Source organism: Netta rufina (assembly GCF_964035555.1).
Source record: "Netta rufina genome assembly, chromosome: 4".
Lineage (NCBI taxonomy): Eukaryota > Metazoa > Chordata > Aves > Anseriformes > Anatidae > Netta > Netta rufina.
In genome coordinates this window covers 35,214,648-35,235,708 of record NC_140127.1, presented here as the reverse complement: position 1 = coordinate 35,235,708, position 21,061 = coordinate 35,214,648, and the positions used below count along the sequence as shown (strand labels likewise).

General features: G+C 38.7%; 1 protein-coding gene across 1 annotated transcript in view; it reads right to left on the bottom strand.

Annotated features, from left to right (window-relative positions):
- The window catches only part of ZNF827 (zinc finger protein 827), a 102,287-nt gene that overhangs the window by 30,151 nt on the left and 51,075 nt on the right, over nt 1-21,061 (bottom strand). The window contains exons 6-8 of the mRNA XM_084286328.1: nt 7,220-7,468; nt 6,471-6,528; nt 1,816-1,919 (exon numbers count right to left, since the gene is read on the bottom strand). Coding sequence (XP_084142454.1) covers nt 1,816-1,919; nt 6,471-6,528; nt 7,220-7,468 — 411 coding nt within the window. The remainder of the gene's footprint in view (nt 1-1,815; nt 1,920-6,470; nt 6,529-7,219; nt 7,469-21,061) is intronic.

The window sequence follows — 21,061 nt, the reverse complement described above, 5'->3', positions numbered from 1 at the left end:
TTCCTGCTACTCTCTGCAGGGATGAAGCTTTTTCTGAGCTATCCATAGCACCATCTAGATTATTTCTTCTTGGAAGGCTGAAACTCGTAGAAAATCTACCTGTGGATATTCTGCTGTTCTTCTACATGAATATTACACTTGTAATTGATTAAAAATTTAAATCACATTCCTGATGTTACTGTAAAGTTGCTGTTCAGGGCCAAGAATTTATTATGAAGCTCAGAAAATGAATGACAGTGTTGATGCAAAAAGAAAAATGAAACACAAACTGACATTTTTTGATTTTCAGTATACTACTATTACATATTGGAGTCTTATAATCACAGAGTGATATTTGTTATAATGCACAGACCTATCCAGATAAAACTTATATTCCATGAAGTAGAATATGGGGCAGCGTGAACGTATAAAAACTCGTTCCTCAATAGCCATTTTAACACGCCAGGATGTCCTAACCAACTAGGTAATTTACGTCTTTTAAACATGTTACCAAAACCCATCCACAGTTTCAGTGGCCTCACTTAAAATTAAGTCTTATTGAGAATTAAAATTCTTAGACATTCATCTTGGTATGATGTAAGAGCATTACGGCTAGAGGCCATGTCCTCTGAGGTACTGAGCACTGCCTAAGGAGTCCAAGAGTTCTTGTCTTTCATCTGGGTATATGAATATTCTGTATTATGCCAAGGTCAAAAGCCAGAATTGAAGCGATAACCTGGTTTATATTTTAATACTTACAAGTACCACAAAACTGATCTGGTTCACCTAGTCCTAGGTTACAAAAACTGCTACCTTCCTTGGGAAAGTGTGGTTGAGAATAGCCTGAAGACCCTCGTCCTTATGCTACAATTTTTCTTCTTTTTTTGCCATGAATATTTACCCTTAGACAACATCTAGCTCTTAACCTCATCTGCCACTTCACAAGCTGTCAAATGACTATTCAAGCATTAAAAAAAATGAAGGGTCTGTTAAGTTGTAAATTAAATGACAGTCTATAGCTGAAAATTAGCAGTAACATGCCCAAAACTTTATTGATCGCTAAGAAAAGGTGAATAACCCCCACTACTACTGGCTGTGTAATTACTGACCTTTAGAACTCAAGAGCTATTAATTTAAGAACAGATACCAGTGAACTAGCAAACGAGATATTTTGCAACAGGACAGTAAAGGCATATATCAAGGTTTTGCATGTATTTAGTGCCACCTTGAATGGTATTGATATATGTCTATATTCTCTCTCTTAATGCAGAATACAGCCCAAGCTACATTTGGACATAAAATGCCTGTCAGCTGGTTCAGAAGGTCAGTGGGAACGCACCCACAGATACCGAGGCCTTTTAGTAAGTTATAAGAACTCCGTATCTTTCCAAAAACGTTTCTAAATTACTGTTAAAGGCAGGAGAATTGTATTGCCAAGCTCAGCCACTCATGCATATACTGAAAACATTTCATCTGTACTGTGAGAGATGGAAATGGCCAGTAACAGGAGAATGGCAGGCAGTAATCAGACATAAGTTCATTTAAACATGGAATACACACACCAAAAAAAAAAACCACCTGTTAATACTGCTGTTTAATCTGTTATAGAGTCGTTGTTTCCTTATACAATTCACAATAGTAGTTTAAAGAGTAGTAATATAAATAAATCATTTTTTTCCCAATAAGCACTTACTGTGATGGAAAGACAGTTACCTTTTGACAAAGGAAACTACATTTTAGGAGCACTGGTCAGGTGTTGTTGTTTACAGTAAGAAAATACTAACAATAAAAAAACTATATTGACTAGAACTAATGAAAGAAAAAAAGGTATCTGACCTGGTGCAGATGTTCTTCCATGAAGAGCTGTTTCATTAGGCAGGAGATCTTTTGAGTTGGAAGTGAACGGTGATTGTCTAAATGTGTCTTCGGAAAAGAAAGGGCTATAGGGAAAATAAAATGTCTTTTTGTAAATAAAACAGCAGTTAACAACAACAACAAAAAAAAAGCAAGCATGATTTTTGACCTTAACGTCATATTAAAAGCCCCATTTAATTTACAGAATTCATGCTGAAAGTTATGCAAACTGTAAGGTAAGGTGTGGAGAAAGAGCATGCTTTGGGAAAACTGCATCTCAGAGTGAAAACTGAAGTCCTCCTAAAATGCTTTTAATTACAGTATTTCAACATCTCACATTTGCTGTATCACATCACAGCGTAGATCATGAAAATTAATGTTTCAAAAATTTGTATTCTACTGTCATATCTGGAAAGGGCAATCAGGAAAAGTGGAAAATACTATATTACATATTTTAGAGTATTTAATAGTCTGATGAATATATTAATTATGTTCAAAACAAAACTTTTCAAATTTTAGGTTAAAATTATGCTGAACAGTTCTCTTTTGACACAACATCCCATGCATGAAATTAACTCCACCAGCTTGGTTTTTAAAGCAGGGAACAATTCACACAAGCAAACTGAATGGTGACTTCCCAAATAGCGCATAAATCACCAGCCACTTGATTCTGAAAAGTATAACATGCTTTGGTTTTAATTAACACACAGTAAAACGTTAATTTCAATAGTGAATGGGCATTTCTGTGAAAGTATTTTTTTTCCTGCTCAATTAAAGATCATAACGGAAACAAGGATCCCTTGTCCACAGTACAGACAGACATTAGTAAGCATTACATTATAAATTAAAAATGGAAAAAGATAATCCCTCTTGGAAAGCTGTTTTCTAATGTAGTGTATTCCATCTGCATACAGAATATGAACTTCTAAGCAAAATGGGAATTACATTTAAATCTGATCTTTACCGTATTGAGATTTCTTAACAGGCTGCTGCATTAGAGGTGTTTTAGAGGTGGAAGACAGGAAGCCTGCTCATTTCTGCATTTTATTCTTGTTGAGCAATAAAATCCAGTAACCTTTTCAGGATAAGGAATGTACTACGAGTTCTTGAGGAGCATTGCACAGCAGGTAGTCCAGACCCAGAGAGTATGTGGCAGCAGGACCACCCATATTAACCCAAACCAGTCCAGATATACAAGGCATCAATCTATACAGTGGCACTTGCAGAGCTTTTCCAACATATGGTCTTTCTGCAGGGAGTGAACATCGTGTTCTCCACTGAGTCACACTTCTGTTCTCATTCAGATCTCTTCAACCTTTGGGAAACTTGTTGATAATTAGTTAATGTGATCAAGTAACAGCTTCAACGATCATGTTATTTCATTTCTCAAAGTTTGTTTTTTTTTTTAAGCTATTATTTTGTGCTGTTCAATATGTGACGGTTAATGGGATATTTTGGTATTTCTACAGAAGTTTGAACATAACCATAAGCAGAGTCGGACAGGTTGTCCTGGAGGTAAGGCACAAAACTGCTCCAAACCTTGAAGAGTTCAGGGTATGCGGATAGCTGATTAAGCAGGATAAAATGAACAGCTCCAGCCCACACGTGCAAAAGTTAACTTTTCCAAGACTCACACTCCCACTCTGGGGTGAAATAATATAAACCAGACTGACGCTATATAAAAATATGGCATCATTTATTGCAACATTCCTTTCACTGGGTTAATAATAATTTGAAAGAAAAACACCAATAAAAAAGTTTTATTACTCTTGTAAGTCTTCAAAATCTTGTAATCCACTCAGGTTTCCATGTTGGCCTGCCTGCTTGTGTCTTAAATTCAATCACTGGCACGCTGCTCACTGCTGGTTCTGAGCAAAATGATGCAGATCTCATCTATTTCAGGCTATGACACGTATCATGTGCAGGTTGCTGCTGAAGACTGCGTTGTGTTGGTCTCTTAAGGATCTCCCCTCTCCACCATCAGCCTTCAGGGAATTAGAGAATCATCCTTGCCTCTTTTGCCTTTCTCTAGAACGGCAGATGAGCCTCTTCAGTGTCAGCCCTATCATTGTTTTTATTTCAGTGGATATGCCTTCCAATCCCCAATGCAAAATAAGGAGGCAGAGCTCCTGCTTCACAGTAAGAAACTACATATATTGTTCTCAATCACGGTGCAAAGTCCCTTGTGATGAAGGTTAGGCTTTAAGATATTTTTTTTTCTGGCTGCACTTCTCCAGTTTTCTGTCTACACAGATCTCTAGATGAAAGAAACTTATCTTGGCATCTCATGCTGGTGTATTCACTTCCAGATCATTTGCTTCTCCACTTTCTGTCTTCATATCACAGATGGCAGGCTCTACCACCTCACTCAGCCATTGAGCTGTGAGGAATCCTTGCCAGTTTCAGCTGTTTGAGCAAAGTCATATGGAAGTATATGCTCACCAAGTCCAAGAATACTCACAGAAGGAACAGCAACAGATAAGCGACAGAAATGTCAACATGGAGTAAGACAGCAAAAAGCGTTTGTGTACCCGCATCTTGCTGGGCTTTGCCGATTTAAGATTCTTAGCAATGACACAGCTTTATCTTTCCACTCCCCAATTACTCACAGGTGGACAACAATGACCTCGCCTTGACTTTCTGCAGCTGTCAGCAAAATTCACACAACGATTGTGATTCCAATGCCTTCCTGTCATGACTCCAGATGTAGGGTGGTGAGCCAAACTGCAACACTACACGTTTTCTTAATGTAGCCTTCATGCCTCTATCCTCCACTGCCTGCTCCATCACATTCTATTTTTGAGACGGTGTCATAGCCTTACGAGTAAAGACTTCCAGCTGTTTGTTTGGTTTGGGGTGTTTTGATTCTTTTTTTTTTGGGAAGGTCTTTTGAGCCAATCTGTTTGAACTTGAAGGATTTAGTAGACTTACTCAGTTCCCCTTAAGAAGCTCCTCTCATTCACGTCTTCTTCTGTTGATAGATAGGTAAGACAAGAAAAGCACCCAGAAGAATTGAATCAGGCACGCAGCTTTTCATACCCTGATGGGTAGCAACCATTATCAGGACTTCCCAGTAAAATTCAGTGTGAGTTTGACCACAGCCAACTGCGTTACCCTCTAACAAGGTGGCAGCCAGAAGGGGACGTTATGAACTGTCCTTAACCTTTCCAGTTTGAACTATCCTTGATAGATCCAAAAGTAGCTCTGGATTCTCACACCAGTCCTTCTGGTATCATGAGACATTGAAATCTATTTTCTACCAACTATTTATCACTCCCTCTCTGCAACACACACTGGATGGTTAATGAGAAGTTGGACAATATCTGCATTCATCTTTGTATGTATCTCTCAGGCTTATGTTTTTTTTAACAAGTAATGGGAAGGCTGTGCAGTCTCCATAACCCATAAATTCCCAAACTAGCAAATATGGAAAGCATTCACAATAACCAAAAGTTAAAAGCTCAATTTAATTCTCTTTCAACTCGTAACATCAAAAAGTCCCTAATGGGCATTTACTGAGTTGTTCAGTTTATTAAAAACAAATTTATTACAGTTACCATGAAAGAATGGGATGGGTCTAGAAATTTAAGATCAACATATTTCAGAGATCTTTTCTTCTGTAAGCAAAATGCTTTTCAAATTCTGTCTAGACAAAGTTGTTTTAGTTAGGAGGCACTGTACACCCTGAGAACTTCTGCAGAAGGGGCTGCAGAGGCACAGAAGGTTTTATCCTATCTTTGAAGGGACTCTCCAGCATGTTTTCTCCAACCCATCTGCACTGACTAGAAAGCTTTCAGGTAGGAAATTAATGTATTCTTGCCCCAGGTGAGAGCTGAAGAAGGTATCAGAGATTTAAGTTTCAGATTTGGAAGCCAATTCCTGCCCACTCCTCAACACAGGCTACTAAGTTTTTACCAATTTTAGCTGCGCTTATTATGTAATAAGTTTGAATTTTCCCCTAGGGATACCTCACTTTGCTGCTAATGTATTTAAACAGCCCATAGGTTTGTTCCCAGCCAAAATACTGTAAAGTATGTATTTCTTCAACAGCACATGCTATAATTGAATCATATTTTTAATTATTGCATAATTTCACTTATTGTGTTAACGTGACTGTAATCTTGAACAAATGCTTCATTAGCATTGTCTCTTAGAGTTTGACTTTTAAAAATTCATCTGTAGAAGGCGTTGAGAGGGTAGAAATACCAAACTGAAATTTTGTTCAAGAAATTCAGGCTTGACAGAAGACTGAATCACAACACCTCTTCTTACATTGGTCCATGTCTTAAAATCCAGTTGCCAGCCTGTTCTTCCCTCAAGCACTGCATGTAGTATGCATTTTTTTTTAAAGTTTCAGTTTTGTAGAAAAATAAATAAATCTTAAAGCCAACTGTGAAAACTTGATCAGAGGAGAACAGTCATTTTCACCTAAAGGCCTTTTTTTGTACCACAGACACTAAGAAATCGGACCTACAGGTACAATTTTTCAGATATATGTTACACTGCTGCATGAAAATATCTTACACTTGTAGTATCAGGTCACATTTGCAAGAGAGAGACACATCTGCACACCCCAGGCAAAATTATGCAATGCCATTTGCACTACAGCTTTATGGATAACAATGCACTGTACGTACCTAGCTGTAGTTCTGATGGTGTTATCTTTATTGTGATTGTGCTCTTTGCTCACCTTTTCTGCAAAGGAACAAACATTATTATTTTGTGATTAACATATACCATGCTTTCCTTATCAAGTTTTATCCAGTAGAACTATTTTAATGCTTTCTGATAACAGCGTTATCCAGAGTAACTTAGGACAAGCGATTACAACACGATTAGAGAACAGGCACTTTTTTAAAAAACTCACACCAATTTTTCTTAGCTTCATATATCAGTGCTAGTGCTCCACATGCAGTGTGCACTACAAACATTCATTAAACAGTGCTACAATCATTGCATTTATGTAGTAGCGGAGGTTCACCTTCATTGTGAAGTGGACAGAACATTCCCAGGAACACTGTGCTGCAGCCACTGCCCATTTATGCTGAGAACTACCATCTGTAGGTTTTCCTATACTCCCAAGCCTCGATCAACCAGTTGTCACTAATTATTTAATTAGCTTTCAAAAATACAGGAGTTGAACTTTGGCTTTTCCAATTCAGTTCAAATATTATGAACCTGACCTGACTGTCACAGTGCTCTAAAGCATATGTTAACTATGGGGAACATTTGGCAAGACTTCTGCATTTCAAATGTGAGGGTAGAAGGGCTCTAATTCCTATCATGTTCCAGTTTTTAGTAATCTCACACATTCATAACACCTTGATGGTTATACACAATCTCTTTTTGTTCTTTAAATACCATCAGCTATTTCCACTGCTTTTACCTGATAACTGGAAGAGCAGCTCAGATGCCATCTTCACTGATATATCTTGGCTGAATAGATTTCTTTCTGGGAGCACACGACCTTCTGGTGCCTTCTGTATGTGTTCACTAATGTCTCGCCCTAATAAAGTGCTGTAGCCAACATTTTGGCTGGGTTGGCTGGGTGACACTGAAGCCTGTGAATCGTGAATGTCAACTTCCATCGGTTCTTCTTTTATTTTTACCATCTGGGTTTCCTTGTAACTCTCAGCTGCAAATACATATTAAAAAAAAAATAATTATTATTTAATTATGTTACAATTTTTCAGAGCACTCAAAGCAGGAATCACAATTACAAAGTTATAATTTGTATAACACATCACTGCAAAATGGTAATGGAAGCCAGCAGCTGACTGCTACAATATTCTTCTAGGGCTTGTAAATACAAGAAATCTCTCATTTATTTTTTTATTTTTAGCTAGAGAGTAGAAAACAGTACATATTGGTAAATAGAAGAATTACATCACTTTCTCTGAACACAGTGATTGTATCCCAGTTAGTGAAGCTTTTCTTTTCTTTATTAGCTGAAATTAAAACAACAAACCTGTTCTTCAAAGGCGAGCACTGAAGCTGTCTTCTAAACTCACCATTACTCCTTATCATCAGAAGTACCAGCACAGACAATTAGAAATATTGGTATAGGGATAGGGGTGGAGGAAGAAACCTGATCTGCTCCTCTTCTGCTTTCTTGATGAGAGGAGTATTCTGGGGCCTGCGCTTATCTAAAGCATCTTTTTCTAACAATCACTGATATTCATTCATATATTACAACACCCAATAACCTTAACCACTAGCTTCCATATGCCCATATCCTTCCTTCTCTGCCTTGTTCTTCTCCAGTGTACTAAATCTAGTGACCAAAACCATAGTTTAGAAGCCCATCTGTAGTTCACATTCTACACTTGATATTCCCCAGGTGCTGCTGAATGCTCTGATTTGGTTGCAAGGTAAGTGATTATTTTTTCTTCAGAAGAAAGCTCCAAAATCTCAAAGATACGGCTCCAAGGTAATCTGCCTACTACAGCCACAAATACAGCTTTCTTGACTCAGACTTTCTGCTGTGAAAAGAGAAATTGAAGACCTGTGTAATTTACTCTCAGTTTAGTTTTTGAGACAAATAATGAGTTTTTTTTCTATTGATCTTCTCTCAGAGTATTCCTGAAAGGACATGGATATCATGGCAGAACTCCCCAGCCAGGTGTTGCCTCCGCTGTCTGGATGCTGACCAGACACTTGGGAAACAGGCAATATGCCTGGGAGAAAATAAAGACAAGGAAATAAATAAATGCATGAACACAGTTGTACAGCAGAAAGGCCATCCAGGTGAGGAACCATTCCAACAAAATTGTATGATTCTGTTCAAAAAAAGTACAAGGGATTTATTATTTTTGCCTAAACCTATATATGTACTTCTGTCACTAACCAAGATACTCAAAGGCTTATGGAAAATCTGCTTCTTTTTACTTATGATTAGCACATGCCCTAAAATGTAGCCCAGGTATCCTCCACAGCTGGAGGCAAGGGAAAGCACGAGTTTGAATTGCTCAGACTTCACGAGCCAAAGGATGAAAAAGGCAAATCTAGCACCCAGGGAAAGAGGTCATGGGTAGGGACACTCTGCAGCACACTGAGCCAGAGAAGCACAGAGCTTAAATGTTGAGTGGATTAAGATTTGAGAGAGCATCCTGGCCCGTGTCCAGACTGGGGGGACATGAGCAAATCTCTGACCAGAGGCCAGCACGTTAACTGGTGCAGACAATCTGGCCATCCCCACACCATCAGGTCCCTGATGAAGGCACTCAGCACTATGAGTATCTGCACATGGAAGCTTCCTTCTCAGCTGTCTGATTTTACTACTCGTAAGGATCTGATGTTAAAAACAAATAAAAGGACACCAGTTTGTAAGGAAAAAGAATAAAGAAAAACAATATTTTTTACTAGATTTGGGTCAGAGAAAAAAGTGGAGACTCCCCCTCCCCCGCTTCACTTCAAAAATTAGTCTGTTGCTGCCCTCTCTGTCTTTTCTCTCTTTTCTAACTCACATAGGAATGTGTCAGCCTCACAGGTTTTACTCCAAGTATGAACTTTTCCAACTACTGTTCATTATGATGACATTTGGAGGCACCAAAACATGGTTTGGTCATCTCTGATAATGCCCTCAAGCTAGTCAACTGGCTGGTGCCATCTTGTAGCCTCCAGCCAAGATGATCAGAAACCTTTCAGCACGCAGGCATACACCTTCCACGTAAAATTGAACTGATGTGTTCCACTGAGTCCCTTTTCATTCCCCTGGCTTCTCCCTCTCCCCACATTCCTGTTGTCCTTAAGTGGAGAAAAAGTGGCTTTGCTGCTCGCAGCTCTTAAAATAAGAAAAATCGAAGCCAGGAGATAAAAGCTACTTGGATATGCTCCAGGAATGATTTACATGAAGTGCTTTCAGTCTTTTCTTATGACATTTCTTGACCTTTAAAAGAAACATATAAACATTGATAAAAATCTTTACCATCTATGATCCACCAGATACATTTCAGACTTTGGAAATTTTCAACTGAAGATGAGTTAGAAGTATTATTATATAATGCCTTTTTTCCCCCTGTTAAACAGACTTTTTTCTTTTTTCCTTTTTTCCCAAGCTTCCATTAGCCTCTTATTATGAAGCCACAGAACATTGTATCTGTGTTGAAAAGTGCAAAAATAGTATGCTGTGCATTGAAACTGAACACAGGATGGCAAAGGAACGCATCAGGTAACACTGTCAATCAAAAGCTCAGGTAACTCCACAAACAAATGAGTTCTTCAGATGTCTGACAGACTGAGCTCTGTACCCAGCTGCCAAATTTAGGTTCAGAGTCAAGCTGACCTTTGCTGCTCTTTCTGCTTTTAAAATATTCTTTCTATTTCTGTTCCTGCCCCACACAGTTTAATTCCCTGTCCTGCAAATGCTTTTCAATCAGACTGACTGATACAACCCCAACTAAGGCAAGAGTTGAGCAATACCAATGACCTTCTCTCCTTCACAATCAGCCAACAATGAAATTGCCCTAACTAAATTCACATATTTGATAATTTCCTTTGACCTTTATCTTCCCGGCTGCACCCTTTCGACCTTGCAGAACGTCCCTACCACATGCGAGTCCTGTCATAGTCCAAGTCCCAAAAGCAAACACACAGAGATGACAGGGAGGGTGATAATGACAATTTTACAAAGCTAACCAAAGGGAAATACAGCCTGTCCCGTGAGCAACAACCACACCACAAGCTGCAGGCAGAGAACCCAGACGTGCTAGATCTTTTGCTGAAGAAAGGACCAGAATAAAGGTTATGGCCACGCACATCTCACGTACAGTCAGACTGCAACTTCTTGAAGATTATTTTCCCTTCTGTTCGTTTGTGCAGTAAGGAGACAGCCCTGATTTCCTTACATAGGTATCTCACGTGGTCATAGTGTAGCGAAAGCTTTTAAAGTACACTGAGAGGTCTCTAGGTTCAAATAATTAAAATCATGATAGCTTTGGCTTTTTTCCCACTTTTGCATTTCTCCTTGAGTAGATGGACTAGGTTAAATAAACGGCAATGTATCAGAATACAAAGTTCGTATATGAGAGTAATTTCCTTCATCCCAGATTTTTATAAAAGTACAGACATCTAATTCCTAACAAAAACCAGGGGATAACAATTCAAATAGCTTTAAAATATCTGGACTCTGATCTGGTCTGCTATTCATTTAAACATGGTCTGCTATTCATTTAAAACTAACCTGGATGAAGGTCAGAACAACAGTACAGCAGTGAACACTGCTTCTCTGGCAGAAGATCAACTAAATGACCTAATACACCTTTTTTTTTTTTTTTCTTTTTTTTTCCCCTACTGTTAATTTTGTCATACAGAAGTAGCTCAACAAAATTAAAGAAAGTTATTGCATACATGGATGTGCTATCATGAAGCCTCAGAGATGCTCTTTAGAGAGCAGTCTACCTTTAAGCATCTGGTTTAGAAAACCCTCAATGAATTTCATCCTATTCACATCAAGTGAGACAATTTTCCACATCAGATACGCAAAAATGCAGTATTGGATAGTCCTGTAGCAGGAGGAAGCATATTTTTCCACAGCTTTCAAGTTCTCTGGCATTCACAAGTGCAAGGAATTGCAAAGTAGTGGCACTCGTTTAAAACAAAACAAAACCAAACAACCAAACAAGAAAGCACAGAACAATACCTGTGCTACCTAAAAGCTCAGGGTATGGCATTCAGCCCTGAAGGCGTGACAATGTCACCTCAAGTATGTGCGGCAGCAAAAGTGGCTATGAAATTTACCCTTAGACAATGCCTCTCTGCAGCCTCTGACAGAGGTTGCCAAATTTTAGAAAGCTCATTCAAGCTACTTCAGTCAGAAAGCTGGGACTACCACAACCCAACACCTGTAACAGACAAGAAAATGGAAACAGGGACAAACAGAAAAATCCTCTTTCCAAAGCAACCCACCACAAACTATATGATTTAATTGCTTCAGCACCATCTTAAAATAGATAGGATTCTGATTCATAAATCCTCAGCTCACGGAAAACAATGCAAAAAATGGCACGTAAAGTAAATGAGAACAGAAACACTGGAGTTCCTTGCACACGTTCTGAAAACATTAGCAAGAAGTTAGCAATGTCAAGACAAATACAGCACATTTTTACATTAAAAAGGAGGATAAAAAGAAGCACAACAAACTAGTAGGCTTAAACACACTCATTGCAAATAGAGATACGAGGACAAGATTTCACTTTTTACTGGAATTGCAGTTTCAGTTATCTTAAAACCAAATACACACCCTACAATGGTAAATAATAATAATAATAATAAAATCAAAAAACAACTATTGGCACTTGTTTGACACTTCTCATTTCTAGATTTCCAGAGTACTTTAGAAGATGTGTTAACATAGTACTGATCTTATAAAAGAAACAGAAATAGCAAACTTGAAAATAGACACCTGCTCAAGTCATGAGTATTACTGTTCATTTGCAAACATGCATTTGCTGCACTGACATAAACCAATATGCATGATGAAACCTAATAATTAACACACCGTGACTCAAATACACCTGAAAAAGCATACTTTCCAAATCCTAAGCATCTTGCTTAGATTCAGTCCGCCTCCCAGTTGCAGAAGCAGGTCTAGAACTCAGGAGGGACAAGAGAGGACACTGTGTCTGCTGCCAAACCTGCACTGCCAGGCAGGTTGTCAGGGTATTTCCAGCCATCCTGGTCGCTTGGTGTACAAACTGACTAGCCACGTGCCATGAAGAGGCTTCAACATACACCATTCCCTGTGCCCCTGGGAACACGATAACCAGGGAGGAGCTGCAGTGCATTTCAGTAAGTTCTCCAAAGCTATGGGATAAAATGCTGAGTGCACTTCACTGCAGGATACCTACAACTAGCGAGCCCCTAGCACTGCATCTGACCTAATAAGATCACATTTCCCCCACGCAAAAGGCAGTAGTTAGGTTTATTTGTATACAAATACTGTTTTGTACTCAAAAATATGGACAAACAGTCATTAGTCATTTCCTCCAAGTACTGTTCCTGACAACAGTATTTTTATTTCTGTCTAGAGGTTGGTCGGCCTAACCACAGTCTCCTAAAAGATTATAGAGCAAACCCTCTGGGAAGCCACTTCCAAACCTGTGAAGGACAGGACTGTGTCTGGGAAAAGCTAGCATCGATTTACCAATGGCAAATCGCACCTGATAACCTGATTGCCTCCTGTGATGAAATGACGAGCTGTGAGGACAGAGGGAGAACAACAGATTTTGTTGCCTGAACTTTGGCTAGGCCTTTAGCATCACTGTTAATAAATACCTGTATCAGCAAACTGGTAACGTGTGGAGTGGGTAAGCAGACTAAGAGAGGTGGAAGCATGGCTGGATCCCAGGGCTCGATGGGTTGCAGTGAGTGAGACTGCATTTGGGGTGCTGTGCCCAGTTTGGGGCTCCCCAGTACAGAATGGACACTGACATCCTTGAGTATGTTCAGTGGAGGGCTACCAAGATGGTTGAGGGGCAGCTGCAAAACCCAAGAGGATAAGAGTGAAGAGAACTGGGTCTGTGCAGCCTTGAGAGAACAACACTACAGAGTCATTTTATTACTGGCTGAGACTCTAAGGAATAAAGAGAAGTTATAGAGAAGCTGAAGTTAGACTTCTCTCAGAAATGTGCAGTGACAGTATGAGAGTCAACAGACGCAAGTAGGAATGTGGGAAATTTCTTCCACATAAATAGAAGAAATTTTTCACCACCAGACTGGTCAAATACTGGCACACGTTCTCAAGGGATGCTTGGGCTCATCATTCTTGGACACATTCAAAACTTAACAAGACCCTGAGCAGCCTGGTACTGTTGGATCTGCCCTGAGCAAGGGTCTGGATTAGATGAACTATGGAGGTCCTCTCTGAACTTACTTATTCCACGAATCATCAGCACCAGATCACTTCTGCTGCACCTTTATCTAGCAGCATTTTCAAAACTTCCAAGCAAGGGAAAGCTACAGCATCCTGGGAAACACTTCATCTAGTGCTGCACTAGAAACTTTTCTTAATGTCCAGGCTGAACCATTCAAGCCGCAGCTGGTAGCTGTTGCCCCTTGTTTTATCATCTGCCACTACACAGAAGGGTTTGACTCCAGTGCTTTTCCAAGTCAACTTCAAGTAGTTGCAGGCTGTGATTAGATCTGCCTTTAGTCTCTCCTTTGCCAGACTAAATAGGCTCAGTTCTCTCAATGCTTCCTTGCAGGTCATGAGCCCTAGAACCTTAATTAGGTTAGCAGCCCTCTTCTAGACTCTCTAGAAACTCTCAGCAGCCCTTTAGAGCCACGGAGCCCCAAAACAGTACAGTGTTCTCATGCAGACCTCATCCAGCTCTAAATACAGGGCACATGCTAAGCATGCTCTTCTAATGCAGCACAGTACGTTTTTCACCTTATTTGAGATAAAAGTCAAAAGCAAGTGCACAGAACTAAGAAAAAACCACAAGCCATATAGCAAATACTACTTTCACTGGTAACAATAGCAGTCCAACTACTTTCCATTCCTGAAATCAAGTGAAACATTTTAAACCATTCATACTTCTCCTGGTCATTTAATTTCAAACCTCAGCCTATCACCAGAATTCTGAGATGTTCGTATCTGCTGAAATGCCCATCAGCTTTACAAATCAACTTTATGAATCAACTTAGAAAAGAAAGTCTTCCCCATATGTCTTATAAATTGGACTCGTGTACTAGTTTTTGCAATCAAGCAGACAAGGGTAACTAGTGGGTCAACTTGTACCGACTTCAAAAGCTTTCAGTATGGAGAATCGGGCATTTTGTTATGCTAATTGTTCTGATTTGCTAGAAATAAACATGCCCTAAAACAGCTTAAATAAAACCTTAGAGGCAGGGAACAGTTGGCGAGCCCTGAAGGTTCTGCTACAGAGACACAACAAGTAACATCTGACGTTCCCTAGGGCACCGTGCTTGATGCTTTATTTTGCTAGTATTTTTTCAAGCTGCTGTTTTATAGAAGACAATGTCAATGAGCCTTGAATCAATGCAACATGATCCTGCATTAAAAAAAGAACCAAAAATTGGCTGATATTTGTTAAAGTAGAACTCAAATCCCATGCTACAGAATTTTTCAACTAAAGGCTCAGTTTCACAGAAATGCAAACAACAACAAAAAAAGAGAAAATTAAAGCAATAGACAAATTTGAAGTTGCAATATGCATCTGCTGTTCCTTCTGTTTGAGCAGTAGGAGTATAGTGCTTACTAGAAAGATCCTACTTGCAGAACACAGCCAACCCCTTAAATGTTCACAAAACATAAATCAAAAATAATTTGATGAAAAGTCTACACGTGCAGTGAATAGTTATTTTACAACATAGCCCAGTCTATGAAAGTCTCCCAGTTCAAGAAATTCCACTCTAGCATTTCTGCAGCAAGCTGTGCCTTTGCAAAGAGCCTGGCTCTAGTTCTCTTACCCTAACAAGTTGACTCTCCAAATCCTCGGGGGACTGCAAGAGGTCCTTCTGCAAGTACTGTGCATCTACAGTCCTCCAACAGTTTGAAAAAATTGACACAATCACTTAGGGTTGTGGCCACTCCTACCTGGCTGAACATCATCAAGGAACAGCAGTAAAGCTAAGGATCTGGGGCTTTGTTTGAACTCTTCAGGGACAAGTTCCTAAAATAAATAAATTAATAAAAAACCAACCAACCAAAAAAGAAACAAAAAACACCCAACAACCAGAACACCAAAAGAACCACATCTGAAACACAGATATGATTTCTTATTATTCTAAATGATGTAATCTTTTAAATTGACATGGTTTTCATTAAGCGTCAAGATTTCCCTGACATGAAATAAAGGAAGACAATAGCACTGTAGCACTAGCTTAAACCTCCAGTAGAACATCTACTGAACCTGAAGCTAGGCTCTGTTATGAGGTACGTGCTTTTCTGTAGGCTTTTTTTGTTGCTGTTGCTGAAAGTTGTATCTTTTTCGATACTATAATTAAACTACAGCTTCACTCTTAACAATGATTTTCACATTTCTGTTGGAAACACGCACAAAAAAAACAGGCTAGCGGACTAAAATCTGTTGATGTGACTTGCCACGGCATCTCTCCAGCTCCCCTCAAAGGAAGTCTTATTTTGGGTCAGACACTTCTCCGCTTACTTTTTCAGGCTTCTGCAGAAGCACCTGCTGCTGCCCAGAGCCTTCTAACGAGCCATTTAGAGACCAGGGAACAAAAGACTTCCCTGTATTTTCACTCCTGCCTCCATTATCAAGGCTCTCTAAGCAGGGATAAAAGTGCTCGACAGCTCCCCTGCAATCTAGGTATGAACATATCTTACAAAGTCCTGACAACAGCTGTCCTCAAAGACTGCAGCCGAGATCCAGACAAGCACTTCCCAGAACAGTCCCCAAAGTTAGGAGAAATAAATATGTAGGAAGGCTACTTTCTCTGCCATCCAATTCACCCCAAGAATGTAGTAAGTTTTCTTCACCATATTGACAATAAACCAGAAGACCACCAACACAACCCACTAAACCTGGAAGATTTTTTTTACTGCTAAGGGTAATTGCTTACCAGCTACAGACTCCTTTTTGGTATTTCTATTTCATGTTGCTGATGGGAGTCATGCAGAAAGTTACCAAAGCCTTAAACAAGGTAACTCTGCCACCAACTATCCAGCCAACACAAGCACGGGTAGCACTACTATTTAACAATTTTTAAAAAATGATATTCTCATTTAGTTTCTCTGGAAGTCTGTGCTCTTCTGACTGGAGTAGCTTTTGTACAAGCTCATGTAAAGCCTTCACAGAAAGTCCTTCACTATACTGTGCCCTGATACATGCTGGGTCATTTTTGGAATGGGAAGAGCACTGGCGTGTTCTGGCCTTCATCTTCTGGCCTTCATCTTACATCTAGAATTGTACAGTCCTTCTCCCCTCCCTCTCTCTTCTTTTTCCCCTCACTTTTCTTCATACAAGCTCTAACCCATGTGGTTTCAGTTAAACCTAAAATATAGTGTCAAACAAAACTAATTATGAAGAAATTACTGTAAAAAATTCCAAGTAGATAAGGACTTAAAAAAAAAAAAAAATCAATCCACAACAAGCAATTGTGCTGAAAGAGCCCTGAATTGTCATATAAATAGGTAATAATAAACAGAGTTGACCAAAGATGGCTTTGAAATCAATTGTATGCAACATTTTATTTCACAATCTTGGCACAAGAAATAAGTATGCACTAATTTCATCTGCTGATAGCCCAAAATTACGATGCATTGTTTGTACTGGGAAATTGGTGTATTACAAGAAACACTGTGTGACCTGAGGACTGAAGTACTCATAAAACAAAGGAACTGAATAGTACAAAGGTCATGGATATGCTACTGATAACAAGGATATCTGCAATACATAGGGAATTGATCCACTGCAAGAAGAACAAAAAGACCTAGGTTACTGCAGAAATGCAGAATGACTATAACTCACAAATAATATACAGATGAAATAAAGGCAAATGTGATTCAGACAACATTTCTTGGAAAAACAGGAGCTTATTAATGTTATAGTTCAAGGCACCAGGGTAAAATATTTATAAAACGCTCATACCTGGAATAGATTTTATACATCTCCAACAATGCATTCCTTTTTGGACAAGAAGGGAAAGGAATACATGCTTCTGAAACATGCCCAAAACATATGAGTGGCATGACTACTGTGACAGAAAATAATCTTTTAAACAACAACATCAGTACATGAATGCAAAATTTATTTCAAATTTCAGCCTCCTCTGAAACCTACCTTTCATTTTACAAGATTGAGAGTATAAAACCGACCAAAGATCACTGGGTGCATCACTTAGTTAAACATTTGGAGAATTAAATTTGCTGTTCCATAAAAGAGAATGGGTAAACCAGAAAACTGGTTCAGGTGTATTTTAAATACATTATTTCAATTTATTTTAAGTGATTCTGTGCAATGTTTAATAGGAATTTAAAATCTTGCATGGATGGCACCCTTTCCAGGCTGAGATGAGAGCAATTTGCCCTACTCTGCTAGTTCCTCAAATCTGTTTGGTTATCACTGTGTCGCATCTCAGTGAAAACTTACTAATGGGCTGCACTCACAGCTCACCTTTGTACAAGGCATGGCAGTCATTTTACCTTCTGTAAAACATGGGTTGAAGGGTCTGTAGTTAAGCTGGAACTGCTAACCCACAAACACCATTTCTTTCAAATGGGTGTTCTATTTGTTTTTAAACATCATATCAGTTGTTTGTTTTGTTTTTCCCATCTGGATGGAAATGAGTTCCACCTAGACATGCCCTAGAAACGACATTAGCCTTCCTAGTTTGAATAATCCTTTAGAAGTGTTCAAAATGTGAGGTCTTGATTAGTTATCAAGCTTATGAATTGTGAGGTAGGAGATCTGAATTCAAGTGGAACGCAGTGGAGAAAACTCATATGGAAGGGCATAATATCTCCAGATAAGGTCCAATTCCCCTGAAGTAATAGCCAGGGTAAGGGCCTGACCTTAAGCACTGGCTGTCTGCTGCTACAAGCATGCAAGTGTCCTGACAGCTTTTTAGCTTTCAGAGAAAAGAGTGAACCTTGTGCAGTAGAACTAAAATATAGACAGCTGTATGTGTGATTTTTTGCCCGCTTCTGTACATCTACATTACAATGACAACTAGTAAATGTTCTATTAATATACTATTTCAATAAAATATGTTTATTCTTTTAAGTTTTTCCTAGTTTTAGAGTGATTTCCGAGTGGCAGGTAAGTCTCTGCATTACATTCGCAAGGCACAGGTGATTTACAAATGAGTCTCTCTTACAGTATCTACCAGCCCAAACTAGGGTCCAAAGCCAGCAAGGCTTTCCACTAAACTGCACAAGCTCAATGAAGAGCTAGTACAACAGCAGATCTGTTTGGAAAATGCGATTTTCCAGTGAAAAACATAAGCCAATGCATCCTTCACATGAAAGGAGACTGTAAGGTACACGTTTAAATCCCAAGGGGCTTCCATGAGGCTGCAACAGTCGGCAATATTATTGCTAGGGGATAACAGAAGCACGTATGGCAGGAACACAGACAGCAAAATACTATTTGTGTCGGAAATCCCTTGCCTAGTTTGTATGCAATCCCAGTTTTCTTATTAATTAGTAGCGTGTAGAAGAAAGTGAAAATAACAAGGCAAGGATGTCGAGGATGTAATCCATTCGGTCTTTACCAAGACCATATAGGGTCCAGAAGGACCTGACTTAAACCCAATTATGCAATATATCAAGTCTGATAAGTGCACTTGACTGAAGATTTCCCACAGACATTAGAACATCCAGACATAATCACTCCTTTCATATTTTTTTTCTCTTACTGAAAGTATCACAAAAAAGAAGGAAGTTTGTTCTTGTTTCCACTTTGTTCTGACAAAGTGTTACAGTTGTTTAAGTACTACGTCACTAAAAACAAAGTGCACAACTGCTTAAAATAATCTGGGAAGTCAACTGCAATCTCAGAATATTTTACCAGTTAAAGCAAACAAGTTAAAAAAACCAACCAAACAAACAAACAACAAAACACTAAAGAGATTAGTGATCTTAGATTTCCCTCTTACATTTGTCTTACATTAAACTGTTTGTTAGCATTTTTCCTCTGCACTTTCTGTCTTAGACGGTAATTCAGAAAAGTGCAAGTTGAAAACAGCACAAGAAATAAACTTGGTATAACCCCACCCACTGGCTGATTCAGGAATGTCAACTGCAGCAATACTGGATAAATCTTAAGTGAATCTTCACCATTCATCATTCATACTGATTAACCACTGTCAGTAAAAACTGTGCAATCAGCAAGAAATCATAAATATATATTATACTGGTGTACTTCTTACTGGAACCTTTAAACACCGGGGTTTCCCAGCATAAGTGGCTGAAGACTTGGTCAAGATTTCCTACATGCCAGATTTCACCCACATGAAGAGACATTTAAGTCACTAATGCTCTAATATAATGAAGTCTGTAACAGAATTATTTAAACACAGCCTGCTAGTACTGAATTCAACATTCACAATAAAGAACCCTAGTGTCTCTGAAGCACTTGAAAAATCATTAAGTTACAGGGCTCTTTATGGAAATGTTTATATACATTTATATGAACCAAGAAATAAAGTCACTGGTTAACATTCATTAGGCCATAAAGTCCTGTTACAAGAACACCATACTTGAACCAAATACCAACAGCAACAGTGCACTTTGTCTTTAACAAGATGTTTGTTACTTGAGAGCCCGAAAAATTGGGAAACGTCTTCTGTGATCAGCTTTTAATATTTGGGATCCACATTTTGCACCATCAACACCGAGGTCTGAAATTCAATGATTCAAAATTCCTCCATAAATTAAAAGGTGCAGGTATGAACAGGAGTGAACTAATCACATGTTAGAATTCATGAGGGAAGATCCTAGTGAGCTGAAGTTTTTCAGGTATAAATTTGAGCTCAAATTCAATTCTGACAGTATCCAATGAAGCCAATTAGTTTCAGATAGATTTGGCAGGGATCTCAGAAATTGGTGAACTTATGTTTCCAATGGCACCTCTTGTTTGACCCCTCCACTTCCCCAAAAAAGTCTTGTCCAGGTTTGGAGAAGACTTAAATGCTAGCTGATCCAGTTTAAGTAGGGAAGTCTGAATCCCAGGCTCCTAGACCAACTTTTGTTTCTCACTACTAAAAATTTAAGTGTATTAGAAGTTCAAATCCTTTTCATCATTCACTTAAATCCTGTTCCCAGCAGGGAGAACTCAAACTTTTTACTTTCTCTAAAGTTAAACATCAATTCTGACAGCTAGACAAAGCATAATTAGCAGAACATACATTTTATTTGGCTCCCTCCAGACCTAACAGTACTTATGTGTATACACATGCATACTGTCCAACTGTCTGCAAGGCAATGTAGGCAAATTCAAGTGTTCAACAGCAGTAAGGTAGATCAGTTTACCTTTTTTTTCTTAAAAACACAGCAGATATTACAATTTTGAATACAATAGATTGTCAGGAAAAAAAAATCAAAAGCTTTAAAAGCATTTTTAAAGTTATATCAGGTACAGTTCAGTACAGGCATATTTTTATGATGTTAATGACGTGACACAGATATGAATACATTGATATAAAAATGTTTTGGTACATTTTAAAAATAACAGTATCTAAAAGCTTTAAGGTTTCATTTCCCTTGACTTATTCCGTAGTCATTAATTTGAAGACCAGTGAAATT